Consider the following 20,802-nt stretch of genomic DNA (forward strand, 5'->3'; position numbering starts at 1 on the left):
GCCGTTTGGGCCGTGTTCAGAGCACAATGCAGCTATTCAGAGGCGGACAGACACCCCACAATCAGCCAGGTCTACTAACTGCAGTAATGAATTCAACTGTTTGTCTGTAATTCATGGGAAACTCCTGCTCCCCCTCAGCCTATATGTATAAAACTCTGCACTGCTCACACTGTCATCTCCAGCCCAAAGGGAACGTCAGCACAGCAACTAAAAATAAGACTCCCTTCTCAGCAGAAAGCAGCCTGTGTCTCAAAAGCTTGTTTTAAAAAGGAGTCTGAAAGAAGTTTTGAATCAGACTTGACACTGAGGAGGATGTTGCTGTATTTCTTATTAGCTGTGGACATCAGCTTGGCAGTTCCACTGAGCAGAGATGTATACAGACTGCCATCCAGTGCCTTGGAAGGTGAGACCATCCTTCATTATATATTGCTATGCACACTCACTGGTCTAAACTAACCTGTGCATTCATAGAAAAATTATTTACAGCTTGTGCATGTGTCGTTGCATGGAGATTATTTGTGCATGTGTCTGCGTGTGCATTCATTTCTTCTGACAACCAGGACTAAACCAATATTTTCCACCCAACAGAGAGTTGGGAAGATGCATATTATTAACGGCTGTCTGTGCTGATACACAAACTGTTCAAACCATGTTAGTTACTACTTTAAATGTGGCGAGCCGACTGACATTTCAAAGCACTTACCCTAACCATATGCAGATGTGCATGCAGCAGGTGTAAGTAAACATTGTATACCAACGTGCCAACACCCAGAGAGTAGCTGCTGGGCTTGGAATCACGTGGGCTTCCTCCTTCAGCAAATCAGTCAAATACGCAGACGCTTGCAGCACCTTGTAATGGCAGTGATTTCAGGCAGATAGGTTGCAAAGGAATCAAGCAGATTAGTTAAATTCTTGAAGGTTGAATAATTAGCGTCTTGGAACCGAAGAGAGTTTACTGCCACTTCAGAGAACATCAAGAGGCCACAGAACACTCTGCAAAGGCTGCAACCCGTAAACTGAGTGAGATATCTGAGAAGTGAGAAGGAACCATGGTATTGTGTAGGAAGGAACTGCAGTTGCTGGTGTACACCAAAGAGGGACACAAAATGCTGGAGTAATATCACAGAGGGGGACCATGGTATTGTTTGATCTTTGAGTCAAACGTTCTTACTGACTGAGATTTGGCACCGTTAATACGTAATAACTACCATCATGGGGAGATTTTAAATGGTTGTCCTTTATAGGTATGTTTTACGATCAAAAGTACACTATATATTTTATCCCAATCCTTCACAGCTAATGTGTAAGAAGGAACTGCAGATGCTGGTTTAAACCGAAGATAGACACAAAAAGCTGGAGTAACTCAGCGGGACAGGCAGCATCTCTGGAGAGGAATGGGCGAAGTTTGGGTCAAGTCCCATCTTCAGACTGAAGAAGGGTCTCGACCCGAAACGTCCCCCATTCCTTCTCTCCAGAGATGCAGCCGGTCCCGCTGAGTTACTCCAGCTTTTTGTGTCTACCCTTATAGCTAATGTTGGAATAACTGTGATTGGGCTGGTTGCAATATGTTTGTGGATCACGTGGATTACCAATAGATGTTGACCACATTTCCAGCTGGGTGGTGACATTTGTTCATCCAAAAATATCTGTTTTTTACTAGTTTGGGATAAAGCTATTTAAATGTGGTTTCATGCATTGATGCATGACAGCATGTTCAACCATTAAGCTGATAAAACATATGACACAAATTGACATTAATTGGTGCTTCTTTGGAAAGGTTTTAATTTGTCAAGCCTAATTTTGATTGCCATGTCAAAACAGAAGGGTCACTACATCTTGATTTATCATCAATATTGTCATTTTTAGCTGATTCATTACATGTCTGATTACAAATGAAGATTAAATGCAAATAAGGAAGGAAAATAAGATAGTTCCACCGACCTATTATGCCGACACGCAAAGTGAAAATCATTCACGTCTCTCCCGTGTTGGTCATCTGTTTGAAATTCACCCGGCCAGTGATGCTAATTGTATTAAGATGCGCTGACGTGTCTCACACCACCAATAGGGCTACATGTTAAGGCAGTTACATCTGCTAAGAGGCCATAGTAAAGATGTAGTGGAAGGAAATCAGAAGAAATTAGCAATGAGGTGAGTGAGGTTAGAGTAACTGCCTTTTTTCATTCCTAACATAAGAGATTCGATCCAGGTTTTCAAAGGATGAGGGGATTATGTTTTATGTAATATAGAAGTTTAAAAAAAATGGAATGGGTGATGTTTTGGGTCAAGACCCTTCTTCAACTGACCCGAAACATCACCATTCCTTCTCTCCAGAGAGGCTGCCTGTCCCGCTGAGTTACTCCAGCATTCTGTGTCTACCTTCGATTTAAACCAGCTTCTGCAGTTCTTTCCTACACAGAGTGAGAGTTATAGCATATAATCCTTTACATTGATTCTATATCAATCATTCGAGGTCTAAAAGGTAAGCTATGATAAAGCGTTCAGATTTTCTGATGATAAACACAAAATGGTGGAGTAAATGAGCGGGACAACATCTCTGGATAGAAGGAATAGGTCACGTTTCTGGTCGAGACCCTTCTTTCAGATTTTCTAAAGGTTACGATTTACTTGGCAATGTAAATAAGGTTAATGTAATATAATCTATTGTGAGTGAAAATGGTAAGGATGATACTAGTGGTAAGTAGTATCACATCATTTCTGGGGTAAGGAGTGCAAGATCTCCGAACATGGTGAATATTCAGGTATGTTGCCCATGATGATAAAATACATAATTGTTCCTCATGAGAATATACATTTGATTAAGGGACCCAGATCCGATTGAGCACAACCTGAAGTTGAATCAATGTTGCTTTAAACACAATTATAACTGAAAATAATAAAAATATTTCAAAAATGCTGTCCATGTCCTTAATAAAATAATTAATGGAGTTAAAGGGAATCATCGCACACAATTAGAATTAAAGTGAATTTTTTCAATGTTTCAGAATAATAAAAACATATTTTCAAAGAGTTTCCAGTATTCTAAATACAAGCAAACAGCGAAAGCATAATATATTCCTTAATATGAGAGATAGGCCTTGAGGAATATTAATGCAAGGTCATTAATATTCCAGATAGATGCCATATTAATGCAGATGCATCTTCAATGGACAACAATGACTCTATAGTACTTAAAATAAGATACTGTTTTGATTGATATATTTATACTGTGGATTGTGTACGAGGTAAATTAATCTCTGCTAACTCTTGCATTTCTATAGTGCCTTTTATAACCTCAGGATGTTCCCAAACACTTTCAAATATCCTCAAAGTTTAGTTTGTATCAACATGAGTATGATTATTTCACACAGCCAGCCATGATATTTTTAAGTAATTGATGAAATTGTTCAGATTATATCGGAGTAAAAAGTTTATTTTTCTCCGTGCAGAGTTGTCAAACAAGGGTACAATCATTTTAGAAGCAGCCTCAAAGAACGCATTATTACTGCTGGATGAGGTGCTCAAGAAACGTGATCTCCACTGGAAAGAATGTAACTACTGCCCAACATGTCTGTTTAAGAACTGTGGCAACAAGACAGCTCAGTGTGGTATGTGAAACTCCCAACAATGGAATTAAACAAACTTAGCTTCTCTGGCAAGACTATGTGAGAGTGTGATTCAACCTCAAGAGAGTTTCATGATTGAAAAGTCGGCTGAAGACCTAGAATCTTTGGGCTAATACTATTATTATTATTATTATTATTATTATTATTATTATTATTATTACTATTATTGAATTCCCTGGTCTGCACTGAACTCATCTTAATTGGCTCCCAAGGGGCTCTACAACTAATATCCATGCCCAATTTCCAGAAAGATGAATTGGATAATGGCCTTTGCATATTGAGACATGCTGGAACTGATTGTAGACCGGCATTGGATAAAGTCCCATTGCTTGTGATGTTTCAAAGTGTAACTGGGTTTAACTATTTATAAGTTGCACCATAAAAGTTGGATCTCCGGCAGAGTGTAATCAATTGGTTAAAGATTCAGTGTAGTAGGATATGTCTGGGGAAGGAGGACCACAATCTGGTCATTTGAGGACAAATTGCAGCTGTGAATAAATCTGAAGATTCTGCCCAACTGCCTTGTGCTTCTCAGCCACACCATTAACATTATGGTTAACAGGCCTCATTTAATCAGAAAATGTGGACTCAATGTCACAGATACACAGATCACACACTCTACTGATGTGAGCCATGCATCATGACCAGTAGATGACCCCTAAGGCCCCTGCATTCCAGAGGACAGACCGTAGCTAGTTGCAACTCTGCATGTGTACATCATCTGGGATATTGTTGACAGTGCCCAAGCATCTGCATACACCAAAGGCTGCATACATTTTGTCTCAGCCTATGTTTCCCATGCACCAGCCATACAACGCATACAGCTCCGGAGATCCTGGTTCGATCCCGACTACAGGTGCTGTCTGTACGGAGTTTGTACGTTCTCCTCGTGACTTGCGTGAGCTTCCTCCGAGATCTTCGGTTTCCTCCCACACTCCAAAAGCGTACAGGTTGTAGGTTAATTGGCTTTGAATTTTAATTGTAAAATTGTCTCCAGTGTGTGTAGGATAGTGTTAATGTGTGGGGATCACTGGTCGGTGCGGACTCGGTGGGTTGAAGGGCCTGTTTCCTCACTATCTCTAAACTAAACCAGCCCACCACACACATCCCTAAACTATCCCTGAACTGCACACACATTCCCAATCAGAACTATTTTGAAAACTCAATTCACACAAACTTCTGAAGTCAAACTGTACATGTTTAAAACATATATCCACATTGACATCCACATATATATATATATATATATCCACATCAACTATATCCACATTTCCTTGTCATTCACTACTTTACATAATGGAATTTGATTGAGTATTTGACTCTGAAATCATCATTGGCAGAGCATTGGTAACTTGTCTACATTGTTAAATATTCCCATCTGATATATTATTGGAATCTCTGGTGGAAACCAGGTTAGTACACGAATGAGACATTCACTGCAAACGATGCTCAGGGTGGCAGTACTGGTGTTTAAAATAGGCTTCTAAAATATTCCTTTCTGTGTAGAATGTCCTTTAGGTTCACTGATTTTTAATTGAAATTTTATGATGTGATCAAGCTATTTCTACTATGGACGAGCATCATGTTTTATAATTCGATGCATGATATTTCTGACCAGACTATTTGCATCAGTCTATGACTATAATCCAGTGTAAGAGATGTTTGAACCGTGTCAACTGTGTTTTTGCATCTGAACGATTTCACATAGTGGACAGGTCAGTTTCATGGTCCAGTAACATCTGGGTCGCAACAATTCAAATATTGATAGTTTCCATGTCATCTCATGTAATCTTTGGCTACTGCTATGCTAATTGCTTTGATTTCATTTCAGTTTTGGGGGCGATGCCCACGTCGGAGCCCAGCTGTGATATCATTCTGAAAGCACAGTTATTGGAACCAGAGGCCGAGCGAAACTGGGAGCTGAGTAAAGCATGCTGGTATTATCGAACCTATTGTCTTGAAGAAAGGAATCTGAAGGAAAACTGTCTAGAAAAGATGGAAGAATACTGTCGTGTGAGAATACATCAATGCAGTAAGTTTAGTGCACTGGTCATGGATATCATGTATCTAATAAATGTGCCTTTTACCAAGTAATTCTGTTCTAGGTTCATCATTGTCACATAATCTGGGTGTCACATATTGTCACATTTTCTGGTGAAAAGCTTTGTTCTGCATGCTTTCCAAAAAGATCAGATATAACGTACAATCAGTTCAAACTCAAGTACATCAGAAAGAGCAAAGGGGGAAGATACAGGGTGCAGAATTTAGATCTCAGCATTGTTGCACATCGGAGTGCATCAATTACTTAGACAAAGTCCAATATCCTCAATGGGGTAGAGGTGAATCAAACAGTACTCTCGCTAATGAAAGGACCATTTAACAGAGGGGATGAAGCTATTCCTGTGTCTGGTGGCGCGCGCTTCCAAGCTTCTGTACCTTTTGCCAGATGGGAGCAAGGAGAAGAAGGAATGACCGGGGTGGGTCGAGTTTTTGATAATGCTGACTGCATTTCCAAGGCATCATGAATTGTGCATCCGGGGCATCCGGAAGTGGCGGCGCTGGGAACGGCTCGCCTGCAGTCCGTTTGTCTTTACTTTTTTATGTTGTTCTTTTTCGTTTTGTGTAGTTACGTTTTTGGTTTTTAAGTTGTGTTTATGTGGGGGGTGGGGGTGGGGGGTTGAAACGGGGCTTGCTGTCTCCCCCTTCGGGGGAATACGACTTTTTGTCGTATCCCCCTTCTCTGCCTCCGTCTGCGCTAAGGCCTAATGGCGGAGCTGGCGACCTCGAGGCTCCGGAGGCAGAGCCAGTCAGGACTTGCCCTGGGCTCGCTCCCGTGAGGGTGGCCCAGCTCGGGGCTGGAACTGCGCTCTCGTGAGGACGGCCTGGCGAGGGGCTGAGACTCTCCCGTGAGGGGCTGTGGCACTCCCGTCGGAGTGGCCCAGCCCGAGGGAAGAACGGCACTCCCGTCGGAGTGGCCCAGCCCGAGGGAGGAACGGCACTCCCGTCGGAGCGGCCCAGCTCGAGGGAGGTACCGCGCTCCCGTCAGAGTGGCCCAGCTCGAGGGAGGAACGGCACTCACGTGAGGGCGATCCGGCTCGGGGCTGGAACGGTGCTCCGGTGGCCGGGACGGCGTTCTGGCGGCGGTGGCCTGAGTCCGGGGTTGAGCCGCGCGCCAGCGGCTGCATCCGCCGGACTGGAGGGCGGCAGCTTCGACCACCCTGGGCCGCGTTGTTTGAGCCGGCCCGTTGCGGGGTTCGGTGAACCGCGGGACTGTTTGTTACATCGCCCGGTGGGGTATCGCCTCAGCGCAGAGGGAGAAGAGGAGGGAAGAGACTGCAGCCCAAAGATTTTTGCCTCCACCACAGTGAGGTGTTTGGAGGACTCATGTTAATGTTGATGTTAATTTGTGTTTATTGTTGTTACTATTGTATGATTGTATGTATGACTGCAGGCACGAAATTTCGTTCAGACCGTAAGGTCTGAATGACAATAAAGGCATTCAATTCAATTCAATTCAATTCAATAGATGTGAAGTTCTAGACACTTGAAGGTGTGGATTGTGCAGGGTATGGTAATTATTTAGCAGACAGCTATAGATCAACATTTATACTTGTGAAGTAACTTTATAAAGTTCAGTTTGGATAACTACAACAATGACAATACTCAATAGTTTAAATCAAATCTGCTTAACCTCCGGGAGCAATATTGTCCCATAAAATTTGTAATAATGCTATTGTTGCTATTTGCAGCTGGGACAAACGACCTGAAAAGTCAGAATTCTTGGATAATCTCAGAGACAAAACGTAAGTAATAAATTAATTCACCTTAAGTAACAATACAGTAATGTGGCACAAGTGGCAACCTAATCGTGAGAATAAAAAAATATTAAATGGAACTTTGCTCATTTATTAAATCATAAACTCATTGTAATCCTCTAGAGTTTGGGAAATAATTATCGTTTTGTACATTAATGTACAGAATGTAAAGTGATCACACAAAGTAATGAACAACTGAATTAAACATAGATGAAACATAGACTTAAGATAGTTTCCCTTGATAATAATTTCCCAATCACCAGAACCCCCATCCACATTAACGGGACGGTGGTGGAACGTGTTTCTAGCTTCAGGTTCCTGGGAGTCAACATCTCCGATGACCTCTCTTGGACCCACAATACCTCAACTCTGATCAAGAAGGCTCACCAGCGTCTCTTCTTCCTGAGGAGACTGAAGAAGGTCCATCTGTCTCCTCAGATCCTGGTGAACTTCTACCGCTGCACCATCGAGAGCATCCTTACCAACTGCATCACAGTATGGTATGGCAACTGCTCTGTCTCCGACCGGAAGGCATTGCAGAGGGTGGTGAAAATTGCCCAATGCATCACCGGTTCCTCGCTCCCCTCCATTGAGTCTGTCCAAAGCAAGCGTTGTCTGCGGAGGGCGCTCAGCATCGCCAAGGACTGCTCTCACCCCAACCATGGACTGTTTACCCTCCTACCATCCGGGAGGCGCTACAGGTCTCTCCGTTGCCGAACCAGCAGGTCCAGGAACAGCTTCTTCCCGGCGGCTGTCACTCTACTCAACAACGCACCTCGGTGACTGCCAATCACCCCCCCACCCCCCGGACACTTATTATCACTTATTATTATTTATTCAAATCATTTGCTATGTCGCTCTTCCAGGGAGATGCTAAATGCATTTCGTTGTCTCTGTACTGTACACTGACAATGACAATTAAAATTGAATCTGAATCTGAATCTGAATCTGAATTACAAGGAGTTTATGATTTAATATTATTTTAATAATATTTTAATATTATAATTATTTTTGCTGCTTTTATTTTTGTAAAGAATATGAGATTACAGGAACAGAAGCATTCTATGGAGCTCCATGAACTTGCTGCAGTTTTCTGTCAGATCAGAGCTCACATTTTGTTTCACTCCATTAACCAGCCTTGTTTGTGCAACTATTAGCACCCAACCAAGAAACATCAATCAGCTTGAAAGCTTTAACTCTGTACACTACTGGTGAATCTAAACTGCTATACCTAGCCTCCAAGTTGTAGGACTCCAATGAGGACTAAATGATCCTTATATCAGTGCCAGGTCACGACCTTCTCATTGCAGGCCAACCTCCATTAGCATCTTTAATTATGGGCTACTACCGCCACTCCAAATCCCTTCCAGTCATCTCTAAAGGGCCTGTCCCACGAGCATGCGACAAGTGCGACCAAACCGGAAGCGGGGGCCGCGCGGGGGTCACGCGGAGGTCGAGTGATCCCCGTACAGGGCCAGTCCCACCAGCATGCGACTGCATGCGGCGAGCGCAACCAAACCAGAAGCGGGGGCCGCGCGGAGGTCGAGTGAGTGACGTGAAGTTCGAGTGAAGCCCGCGGGAAGTTCGCGCGTGACGTACGGCGTCAAGACGCTGCGTATGCCCGTCGAGGCAGTGCGTACGGCCTCAATGCGTACGGCTGCGGGCCGGCAGGCCGTCGCCGCGCGGAATTTTTGAACACTGTCGGTTTTCCGGAGCCCCGCGCGATGTCGGGACTAGCTCCATACGGCTCCGGTGATCGAAGTGGGACCGGCCCCACGAGGCAGTACGGCTCAAGCGACCACGTTAGGTCGCGCTTGCCGCATACAGTCGCATGCTCGTGAGACAGGCCCTTTAGTTATCCATTACAGGGTTCATGGTTGGAGCTTCCTAGTGTTGTTGTGCTGAAGCATGCCACAAATTGGATACGCTGATGGAAGTGTCTTTTACTTTCAGCCGCATGCGGTCAGAGAGCAGCAGTGCCCAAAGGCACTGTGGCCATGGGGAAGATTGTTGGTGGGAACATAGCTGCTCCTGGAAGCTGGCCTTGGCTGGTGCTGTTAAAACTAAATGGGAACGTGATGTGTGGTGGTGTCCTAGTGCAGGAGTCGTGGGTCGTAACAGCAGCACATTGCTTCACAGGGTAAGAATCTTACTGATATTATTGATAACCATTGAAAGTGACAACAAAATGAATCAAAAACTAAAAATGATTGAACTTATTGCCAACTTTGTAAATATGATGGTTTAAATATTGTCATCCAGTAAAATGTCGAGGTGAATAAATATAACTGAAGAAAGAACTGCAGATGCTAGTTTGAACCGAACATAGACACAAAAAACTGGAGCAATCCAGAAGGTTAGACAGCATCTCTGGAAAAAAGGAATAGGTGACGTTTTGGGATAAGGGTCTGAAAGGTCATGAAGGTGGGCGGGATCAGGGTCTGAAGAAGGGTCTCGACCCGAAACGTCGCCTATTCCTTTTCTTCAGAGATGTTAACTGAAGAAGAGCCTGTTTGACATAAACATGGTCGAAGCAATTTTAACCATGATCATAGGAGCTGGAGTAGGCCATTCGGCCCTTCAAGCCAGCACCGCCATTCACTGTGATCAGGGCTGATCATCCACATTCAGTACCCCGTTCCTGCCTTCTCACCATATCCCCTGACTCCGCTATCTTTAAGAGCTCTATCTAACTCTCTCTTGAAAGCATCCAGATAATTGGTCTCCACTGCTTTCTGAGGCAGAGAATTCCAGATTTACAACTATCTGGGTGAAAAAGTTTTTCCTCATCTCTGTTCTAAATGGCCTACCCCTTATTCTTAAACTGTGGCCCTGGTTCTGGACTCAGAAACCCACTGTAAGAACCCACTTACATGGATGTGGCAATGCTTTGAGTTAACCTCCCACCCACCCTACTCAACCCTGTGTCAAATAGGTCTCACGTGAAATCAGCAGGCTCAGCTGGAACTTCATTGTCTGTAGAAAGACTAAAAATTACCTGTCTTATGTTTTGCTTTAGAAACAGAAATGAAAATTATTGGCGAGTGGCCGTTGGTGAATATGATTTGAGAAAACAAGATCCTGAAGAAAGAATTTTCCAAATCAATCGCATCATCATCCACACCAAGGTACAAGCATTGCATTGACTTGCTCTCTGTCTCCACAAAAACTGCATCACCTGCCTTGTATTTATAGAAATTTCTGTTTATTTTCGGTATTATCGGCATCTGTAGTATTTTATATTTCTTCAGAGTTCAAATCCACAAGTTCTGCACAGATGCAGGAGGCAACCCCGATGCAGTTGTTGATGTAGCGGGGAAAGAGTTGGAATTGGTGCCTGTGTTTGTTTGGGACATTGTCTCTTTGAGGTAACCAACAAAAAAGCAAGCATAACTGGGGCCCATATGAGTGTCCATGGCTTCACCTTTAACTTGGAGAAAATGAGAGGAGTCAAAAGAGAAGTTAGAGGGTGAGGACAAGAACCGCCAGGTGGAGGGGAGTGTTAGTAGAGGGAAATTGATTGGGTCTCTGCTCAAGGACGAATCTGAGGATCTTGGGAGGACTTGGTGGAGGATGGAGTTGTAAGGGGGTTGGACTTCCATGGTAAAGATGAAGCAATTGAGATTTAGAAATTGGAAGTTATTTAAGAGTTGAAGAGTGTGTGAGGTGTCTTGGATGAAGGTCGGAAGTGACTGAACAAAGGGGAATTGGATGGAATCAAGGTATTTGGCGATGAGTTGAGGCAGGAGCAGGCGGAAACAATGGGTCTGCTCAGGCAGTCCTGTATATGGGTTTTGGATAGGAGATATATCGTGGGCAGTGCAGTGCCGGGAATGATTAGGTTGGAGGCTGAGGAGGGGAGATGTTTTCTGTCTGAAATTGTCAAAAATACTCTTTTCCAGTAATATATAAAAGCAACAACATAATGTGCCAAAAGACTAAGGTGGGTCTCAAGGAATTTCACAGGTAAAAAATGACTAGGACTAAGGAGGAAGTTATTAAGGTGGATTTGGTCAGGAGTGTGGTGGCTACCTGCCTAGTCAGTGGTAGGTTTTAAGCACAATGGTAAGAAAATAATTTTGATGGGTAGAACCCAGATGGCTGAAGGAAAGCCATCGATGATGAGGAAAGGGGTGTGGGATTAACATAAACCTTCACAGTTGGAGATATATATATCTCCGGGAGAATTGTGGGTGTTGATAGTGTCACAGTGCTGTACAGCACAGAAAAAGGCCCTTCGGCCCAACCTATCCATGATAACGAATTAGCCTAACCGAGTGAGTCCCTCTCGCTATTGTCGGGCCAATATACCTCCAAACGTTTCCTACACATGTTGTTATCCAAGTGTCTTTTAAATGGTGTAATCGTACCCACCTCAGCCACTTCCTCTGGCAGCTCATTCCAAGCATGCACCATCTTCTGCTTGAATAAATTGCCCCTCAAGCACTTTTTAAATCTTCCCCCTTTCACCTTTAAACCTCTTCAATCTTTCCTCTTTCACCTTTGACCTCCTAGCCTGGGGGGAAAAGGACTGTGGCCATTCACCTATCTCTGCTTCTCATGATTTTTATAAAGCTCTATTATTGTGGGTTGCTGTGAGGGTTGAGAGCATGACAAATGTTGAAATGAAGAATATTAAATCTGACGAATTAGGAAGAGGGGCAACAAAGCAGATCAGCAATTATGAATTATAGGTGATGGGAATAGAATAGAGACAGGAGGATAGAAAATAACTAGTTTCCTCCAGTGACTGGCAATCTAAATAAGGAAACCATTTGAATTCCTTTTGTTTTCATAGATTCATGTTCATAAGTGATAGGAGCAGAATTAGGCCATTTGGCCCAACGTCTACTCCGCCAATCAATCATGGCTGATCTATTTCTCCCTCTCAACCGCATTCTCCTGCCTTCTCTCCATAACCCCTGACCATATAACCATATAATAACCATATAACAATTACAGCACGGAAACAGGCCATCTCGACCCTTCAAGTCCGTGCCGAACACGTATTCTCCCCTAGTCCCATATACCTGCGCTCAGACCATAACCCTCCATTCCCTTCCCGTCCATATAACTATCCAATTTATTTTTAAATGATAAAAACGAACCTGCCTCCACCACCTTCACTGGAAGCTCATTCCACACAGCCACCACTCTCTGAGTAAAGAAGTTCCCCCTCATGTTACCCCTAAACTTCAGTCCCTTAATTCTCAAGTCATGTCCCCTTGTTTGAATCTTCCCTACTCTCAGTGGGAAAAGCTTATCCACGTCAACTCTGTCTATCCCTCTCATCATTTTAAAGACCTCTATCAAGTCCCCCCTTAACCTTCTGCGCTCCAAAGAATAAAGCCCTAACTTGTTCAACCTTTCTCTGTAACTTAGTTGCAGGCAACATTCTAGTAAATCTCCTCTGTACTCTCTCTATTTTGTTGACATCCTTCCTATAATTAGGCGACCAAAATTGTACACCATACTCCAGAATTGGCCTCACCAATGCCTTGTACAATTTTAACATTACATCCCAACTTCTATACTCAATGCTCTGATTTATAAAGGCCAGCACACCAAAAGCTTTCTTTACCACCCTATCTACATGAGATTCCACTTTCAGGGAACTGTGCACAGTTATTCCCAGATCCCTCTGTTCACCTGCATTCTTCAATTCCCTACCATTTACCATGTACACCCATACTAATCAAGAATCTATCTATTTCTGCCTTAAAATATCCGTTGATGGCCTCCACAGCCTTCTCTGGCAAAGAATTCCACAGATTCACCACGCTCTTCCTTTAGTTTTCAATCAGATGTGTTTAAATAACTTGATGATACATATGATCAAGAACCACATAACTATTAAGAGATTCGCAGACCTAAATAAAGTGGAGAATTTTTCAGAATACTTCATATCTGTTTTTAATACTGAAAAATGGACTCCCAAAATGTTTGCATCATCTTTAACAGTGAAAAAGACATGCCATAAAATTAAATCTTTTGCAAGTAATCCAATAATATTGGTACTTAGGGTAATGACACATGAGATGGGATACCTAGATGGCACTCGAAGCAAAGCAAGAATTTCATTGTCCTATCAGGGACACATGACAATAAACCCTCTTGCACTCTCTTGAACTTAATACTGCAAAAAATAATTGGCCATGTTAAATGTTAGGCTATGAGCTCAGTCTGAAGGAGTGTAAGAACATCTGTTTAAGAAGGGTGTAAGCCTGAATTAGTTAGTTCAACTTCAATTTGTAATTTATTAAAAGGTTCATAAGCACATCTAGTCTATGAACGGAAGTTTGTGAAACAAAATTTTGTTTCAGATATTGGGATGGTATGTACCTATCCCAGTGTAGCTTTTAGAAATACAAAAAGCTGGAGTAATTCAGCGGGACAGGCCGCATCTCTGGAAATAAGGAATAGGTGACGTTTCGGGCGAGACCCTTCTTCAGACTGAAAGTCAGGGGAAAGGGAAAGGAGAGATATGGAAAGTACATAGGACAGATGAATGAAAGATATGCAAAAAGCAGCGGTGATCAAGGAAAGGTGGAGCCCACAATGGTCCATTGTTGGATGTGGGGTAGGTGATAACGAGTTATACAGACAGTGAAACTCAACAGGACAACAGTGAAACGACGATGACAAGGGTGGGGGAGGGACGGAGGGAGAGGGGATTCAAGGGTTATTTAGAGTTAGAGTAATCAATATTCATCCCGCTGGGGTGTAAGTTGCCCAAGTGAAATATGAGGTGCTGTTCCTCCAATTTGTGTTTGGCCTCACTCTGACAATGGAGGAGACCCAGGACAGAAATGTCAGTGTGGGATTGGGAGGGGCGTTAAAGTGTTTTGCATCCAGGAGATCATGTAGACCAAGGCGGACTGAGTGGAGGTGTTCAGTGAAACAATCACCCAGTCTGAACTTGGTCTCGCCGATATACAGGAGTCCACACCTGGAACAGCGTATACAGTAGATGACGTTGGAGGAGGTGCAAGTGAACTTCTGCCTAACCTGAAAGGTCTGTCGAGGACCCTGGACAAAGTCGAGGGGGGAGGTATAGGAACAGGTGTTACATTTCCTGCAGTTGCACGGGAGAGTACCTGGGGAGGGGATGGCTTGGGTGGGAAGGGACGCGTTAACCAAACAGTTCTGGAGGGAACGGTCTCTGCAGAAAGGGGTGGAGATGGGAAGACGTGACTAGTGATGGGATCCTGTTGGAGGTGACGAAAATGTCAGAGGATTATATGCTGTACGCGACGGCTGATGGGGTAACTGGTGAGGACTCGGGGGATTCTGTCCCTGTTGCGACTGGGGGAAGGGGGAGCAAGAGCAGAGCCACAAGGTACTGATGAGACACATGCGAGGGCCTCATCAATTATAGTAGAGGCGAACCCCCGTTCCCTAAAGAATGAGGACATCTCGGATGTCCTGGTATGGAACATCACATCTTGAGCGCAGATGCGGTGGAGACGGAGGCATAGGAAGTAGGGGATAGAGCATTTGCTGGGGGCAGGGTGGGAAGAAGTGTAGTCTAGATAGCTGTGGGAGCCACTAAGTTTGTGATAGACGTCAGTCGATAGTCTATCTCCTGTGACGGAGACGATGAGATCAAGGAAGGGGAGGGAGGTGTCGTAGATAGTCCAAGTGAATTTGAGTGCAAGATGGAAATTGGTAGTGAAGTTAATGAAGTCCATGAGTTCTGCATGTGTGCAGGCCATAGCAAATCTTTGGAATTATTTTTCCAAGTGAGTCATGGAGGCAAAGTTTGCTACAAGAAAGAGATCAGCAGATTTTTAAAAGAATCAATGGATACACGGTCAGGACAGGGAAATGGCAATGAGATAGAAAATGAATCATGATCTTATTGAATGGTAGTGCAGGGATAAATGGCTAAATAGCCACAGCCTTCTCTATTTTGAATTTATGTATTTTCTATTCATTCAATTGGTTCAACGTACAGTAAGACAATGAAACGGGGAGATCCATATGAGGATTAAGAAAGGACTTCTAGGCTGGTGTTTCATTGATGACAGTAAATGTGTAGATTTTATGATTATTTAATTACTATATTTGGCGGAGATAACTGAAACTACGTGAACACCTTGCAGGTAATCATGGGGGAATTAAAAAAAAAAAAAAATTCTCCCCCATTCTGTGCTTCTCTGTATATTTAATGATCATCCATTACACACCCTACTATTGTAATATCTTTCAAGGCACATCAAATAAAATTCCTCAGTCTTTCCCAAAGTATCAGTCATGCATTGCCATTATCCATTGTTCACTAACCGTTTTAGCATCATTTAACACAAATCAGGATAATATTGCTGGTTTATTGTTCTGCATAGAGCCAACTCGACTAAACCTTACAAATAAAATACAAAGAAGCAGGTCCTATTCTTGGTGAGAAACATTTGAAAAAAGGGAGAGGGATATGACAACACACACCTCCAGATTTAGGGACAGTTTCTTCCCAGCTATTATCAGGCAACAGAATCATCCCCCCGCAACTAGAGAGTAGTCCTGAAATTCTAGCTGCCTCATTGGTGACCCTCGGACTATCTTTTATCGGACTTTACTGGGTTTACCTTGCACTAAACGTTATTCCCTTACCATGTATCTATACACTGTAAATGGCTTGATTGTAATCATGTCTTTTTGCTGACTGGGTAGCACGAAACAAACGCTTTTCACTGTACACGTGACAATAAACTAAACTAAACTGAAGTGCGGTCTCGACCCGAGACGTCACCTATTCCTTTTCTCCAGAGATGTTGTCTGACCCGTTGGGTTACTCCAGCTTACTGTGTCTACTTTCGATCTAAACCAAACTGAAACTGAATTCAATTTGAGTAGCAACAGAACCATGTACCTTCCTTAGAATATCAAACAATAATATATCTGTTTATTTCAGTTTAATCAAAGAACATTCAATAATGACATTGCCCTCCTGGAGCTGACAGCACCTGTAGCTATATCTGAGCATTTGAACTTTGTGTGTCTGCCAGAAAGTATTGAGGAGCTGCCTGCTGGAACAGCCTGTTACATTGCTGGATGGGGTTCACTGTATGAAGGTGAGGAATATTATAAGATCAAATGACAGTCGTATTGCTCTTGAATTAAGTATTACCACATTTAAGGAGGGCTCAACCTATGTGTAAAATGGTGATGGATTTCATTTTGAAGTTCAGCTTTTTTACATAAAGTATTTTTCTAAGTAATGGTGACCTGTTCATTAATAGACACAAAAAGCTTGTCTCAGCCTGAAGAAGGGTCTCGACCCGAAGCGTCACCTATTCCTTTTCACCAGAAATGCTACCTGTCCCGCTGAGTTACTCCAGCTTTTTGTGTCTATCTTCTGAATACTATTAATATTCAATTTTGATAGTCAACAGTTTTCTAAAAATCATTCTTGCCATTTTCACCACCCCTCATGTGCTACTAACATTGACCATTTTCATCTCTGTACAATATTTCCCATTATTTACATGATGCTTCATCTGTTATTACTCTGCCCACTCCAATTTCAGACAGAAAGGAATTCTTAGTTGTGCCTTGGTGGTTTGGGATAATTTACGTAGAGACTGTTGAACTGTGACATCTCTCAAGTGCCTGATGCACCTAATGAAACATTCAACCACCTCTTTCCTCTTCATTCCCATTGGCAACAGTTTTTTTGTTTTCATTAGAAAGCTTACACACAAAAATGTCAATCTTTTTTAGATTTTAGAGACACAGCGCAGCAACAGGCCCTTCGGCCCACGAGTCTGCACCGACCGATGATTGCTGGACAATAGCCTACACATGCCAGGGCCAATTTTACATTGATACATTTATACCAAGCCAATTAACCTACAAACCTGCACTCTCTTTGGAGTGTGGGAGAAGTCAAAGATATCGGAGAAAACCCACGTAGGTCATGGGGGGACGTACAAACTCCGTACAGACAGCGCCTATAGTCAGGATCGGACCCGATTCTCTGGCGCTGTAAGGCAGTAGCTCTACCATGCTGCCCAATGTTGATATTACCAGGTCTCCAGAAGCTACATGGAAAGTGCCTTCAACTGCAGGAAGAATCGTGCGTCTGTAATAATGTAAATGGGCACATGTTGACTGGTAATTATGTTTTATTCATGTAAACAGACGGGCCAAATGCAGATGTACTAATAGAAGCAAAAGTGCCTTTGCTGGGACAGAACACATGTAAATCCGCACTTGGGAAGGAGCTAGTCACCAACCAAATGTTTTGTGCTGGTTACCTAACGGGCAATGTTGACTCCTGCCAGGTAAGGAAGGAATGATACAATCAGACTACATTTGTAGCTGTCTCAAACCTAACCAGTACATCTTATAGAGGTGTATAAGATCATGAGGAGAATTGATAGGGCAGATGCACAGTCTCAGGCTAGGACTTAACTCCTTGGAGCGTAGGAAGATGAGGGCTAATCGTATAGAAGTGTATAAGATCATGAGGGGAATAGATAGGATAGATGCACACAGTCTTTTCCCCAGAGAAGAGCAACTAAGAACCAAAGGTTTAAGGTGAGGGGAGAAATATTTAATAGGAACCTAAGGGGCACCTTCTTCATACAGAGGGTGGTAGGCACATGGAATTAACTGCCATAGAGGGTAGTTGAGCCAAATACTTTAATAACATTTAAAATACATTTTTGTCAGTACATGTATAGGAAAGGTTTTGAGGGATATGGGTCAAACACAGGCAGGTTGGATTAGTGTAGATGGGGCATCTTGGTCGGCATGGATAAGTTAGGCCAAAGGACCTGTTTCCATGCTGAATGCATTTATGACTCTATAAAGAGACAGCATGATTGTCATTCAAAGTCAATGACACAACACGGCCTAAATTTGAAGTTAACTGAAGAAAAAAATGATAATGTTATTAGCAATGAAACAAAATTACAGTTGGTAACTTTAATATGAATGTGCTAATAATGGGTCAAATATCATGTTTTACAATGTTTTCCAATAATCCACAACAGCGATCAGCTTTAATGGTTTCTTTCCCTCTGTCAGAGAACACACATGTTAATAAAATGAGGCTGATGTTGTGAAGTAATGTTCTTGGCTTTGGTTACTAGAAGGACACATAAATCAATGGTTCTGCATGATTAATGAATGATGGAAAATGATATTATCAATCTGCACACATGCAAAAATATCCATAATAGATCCTTCTTTGCTTTTAACGATTTGGCTCCCAACTTTCTTATCTGATCCAGATAAAACATATATTCCAGTAGATGTGCTCAGCAATGTTCCCAATATCGTTTCCAGCAAATAAGGCTTCTCATTAGGGAATGATTTCATGCACAGGAAATGGCTCATCTTGCCTTGATACAGCACCTCCTGGAACATATATATTTTCTTCTCTCCAGAGATGCTGTCCGACCCACTGAGTTATTTCTATCTTTGGTTTAAACCAGCATCTGCAGTTCCTTCCTACGCATATATCTTTATGTTTTATCTGGATCACAGATCAAATATAGGGGATAAATTATTTAAAACAAATACATACCGCTGACAGGATTTATTAGTCTTCCTTGTAATATTTCTCTAGTCTCAGAGAAACCTATGCCAATTTTATGTGCCCTGGTTGAGTTTAAGCAGTTACTTTATATCCTAGATCTGGGCAGTCAATCTAACACTACTAGAACATGTTACAAGGTCAGAGAGCAGTAAACTACTGCTCAACAATAAAGGTTGACAAGCAAATGTCCAGTAACAATTAACATAGCACTTCAGTGTGGTACACTGGATATTTTATATCACCTAAGAAGGGATAATTCAAACTAATACTGCTGAAAGCAGACTACTGTATCTAATGTAGGCACAAAATACTGGAGTAACTCAGCATCTCTGGAGAGAAGGAATGGGTGACGTTTCGGATTGAGACACTTCTTCTGTCTGAAGAAGGGACTCGACCCGAAACGTCACCCATTCCTTTTCTCCAGAGATGCTGCCTGTCCCGCTGAGTTACTCCAGCATTTTGTGCCCACCTTCGACTTAAACCAGCATCTGCAGTTCCTTCCTACTGTATCTTATATTTGTTTCTCTCTGTTGCTGTTTAATACATTTGGCATCTCGTATATGCTAAAATATAGCCCTTTAAGGCATTTACTTTACAACCCTCCAAAGTTATGGAGGAGTATTTAATAGCTGACAATAAAAGCAGTAAGTTAAAATGATTTTAATTATTGACTCATGGGCTAACCACAATTTGCTTAGATACTAGGCAACTTATGAGAAGCCTTAATGGCTGGAAATATATTTTGGCAATAGCATATTTCAGGATATAATATCCAAAATGTGGCAGTCTGCAATGATATGTTACTATTTGGCATTCCTGGTTCTGTCTGTGAATGTTATGGTGCAAGAAGTTCATGCAAGTCCACTCAGTTTATTTCAGGACTAGGTGTTGCCAGCATTTAGAAAGTCGTTTTAAAAGGTGGAAGCAGTTAGAAGGTCAGACAGCCTTTGTTCATAACTTCATGGAGCTGAATTAGTCCATTCGTTCCATCAAGTCTACTCCGCCATTCAATCATGGGTGATCAACGGTGTTGGCTCAAAGGGCCGAATGGCCTACTCCTGCACCTACCAATTAACCTACAAACCTGCACATCTTTGGAATGTGGGAGGAAACCGGAGAACCCAGAGAAAAACCACGCAGGTCACAGGGAGAATGTGCAAACTCTGTGCAGTCAGCACCCTTAGTCAGGATCGAACCTGGGCCTATGGCATTGTAAGGCAGCAACTCTACTGCTGCGCCACTGTGCTGCCCTCAGATTATAATATATAAGACTTTTTGAAAGGGATTATGTCCATATCTATGTGTAGGAAGGAACTGCAGATGCTGGTTTAAATCGAATTTAGACACAAAATGCTGGAGTAGCTCAGCGTGACAGGCAGCATCTCTGGAGAGAAGGAAAGGGTGGCATTTCAGGTTTGAAGAAGGGTCTCGACCCGAAACGTCACCCATTTCTTCTCTTCAGCATGTTGTGTCTATGTCCATATTTATGTCTAATTGGCTTCAACAAACCTGTCCCATGGCAAGAAATAAACCCACCAGGAATCCTTGTAACTGCTCTGCAGCTTTATGTCATGAGGTCATAAGTGATAGGGGCAGAATTAGGCCATTCGGCCCATCGTCTACTCTGCCATTCAATCGTGGCCGAGCTTTCTCTCCCTCCTAACCTCATTCTCCTGTCTTCTCCCCATAATCTCTGACACCTGTACTAATCAAAAATCTATCTGCCTTAAAAATATCCACTGACGACCTGTACAGCCGGCTGTGGCAAAGAGTTGCAAGTACGCGAATGGCTTTTATACACTCGCTGACAAGGCTG

At 42.8% G+C, this 20,802-nt stretch overlaps 1 protein-coding gene across 1 annotated transcript in view; it reads left to right on the forward strand.

Moving 5' to 3' along the window:
- The first annotated feature begins 312 nt into the window (after positions 1 to 312).
- prss56 (serine protease 56) overlaps positions 313 to 20,802 on the forward strand; it is a 50,104-nt gene continuing 29,614 nt past the window's right edge. Inside the window, exons 1-8 of the mRNA XM_033031017.1 lie at positions 313 to 403; positions 3,450 to 3,608; positions 5,458 to 5,658; positions 7,376 to 7,429; positions 9,395 to 9,581; positions 10,461 to 10,569; positions 16,353 to 16,512; positions 17,582 to 17,724. Coding sequence (XP_032886908.1) covers positions 313 to 403; positions 3,450 to 3,608; positions 5,458 to 5,658; positions 7,376 to 7,429; positions 9,395 to 9,581; positions 10,461 to 10,569; positions 16,353 to 16,512; positions 17,582 to 17,724 — 1,104 coding nt within the window. The remainder of the gene's footprint in view (positions 404 to 3,449; positions 3,609 to 5,457; positions 5,659 to 7,375; positions 7,430 to 9,394; positions 9,582 to 10,460; positions 10,570 to 16,352; positions 16,513 to 17,581; positions 17,725 to 20,802) is intronic.

The sequence above is a fragment of the Amblyraja radiata genome, chromosome 13 (genome assembly GCF_010909765.2).
Source record: "Amblyraja radiata isolate CabotCenter1 chromosome 13, sAmbRad1.1.pri, whole genome shotgun sequence".
Classification (NCBI taxonomy): domain Eukaryota; kingdom Metazoa; phylum Chordata; class Chondrichthyes; order Rajiformes; family Rajidae; genus Amblyraja; species Amblyraja radiata.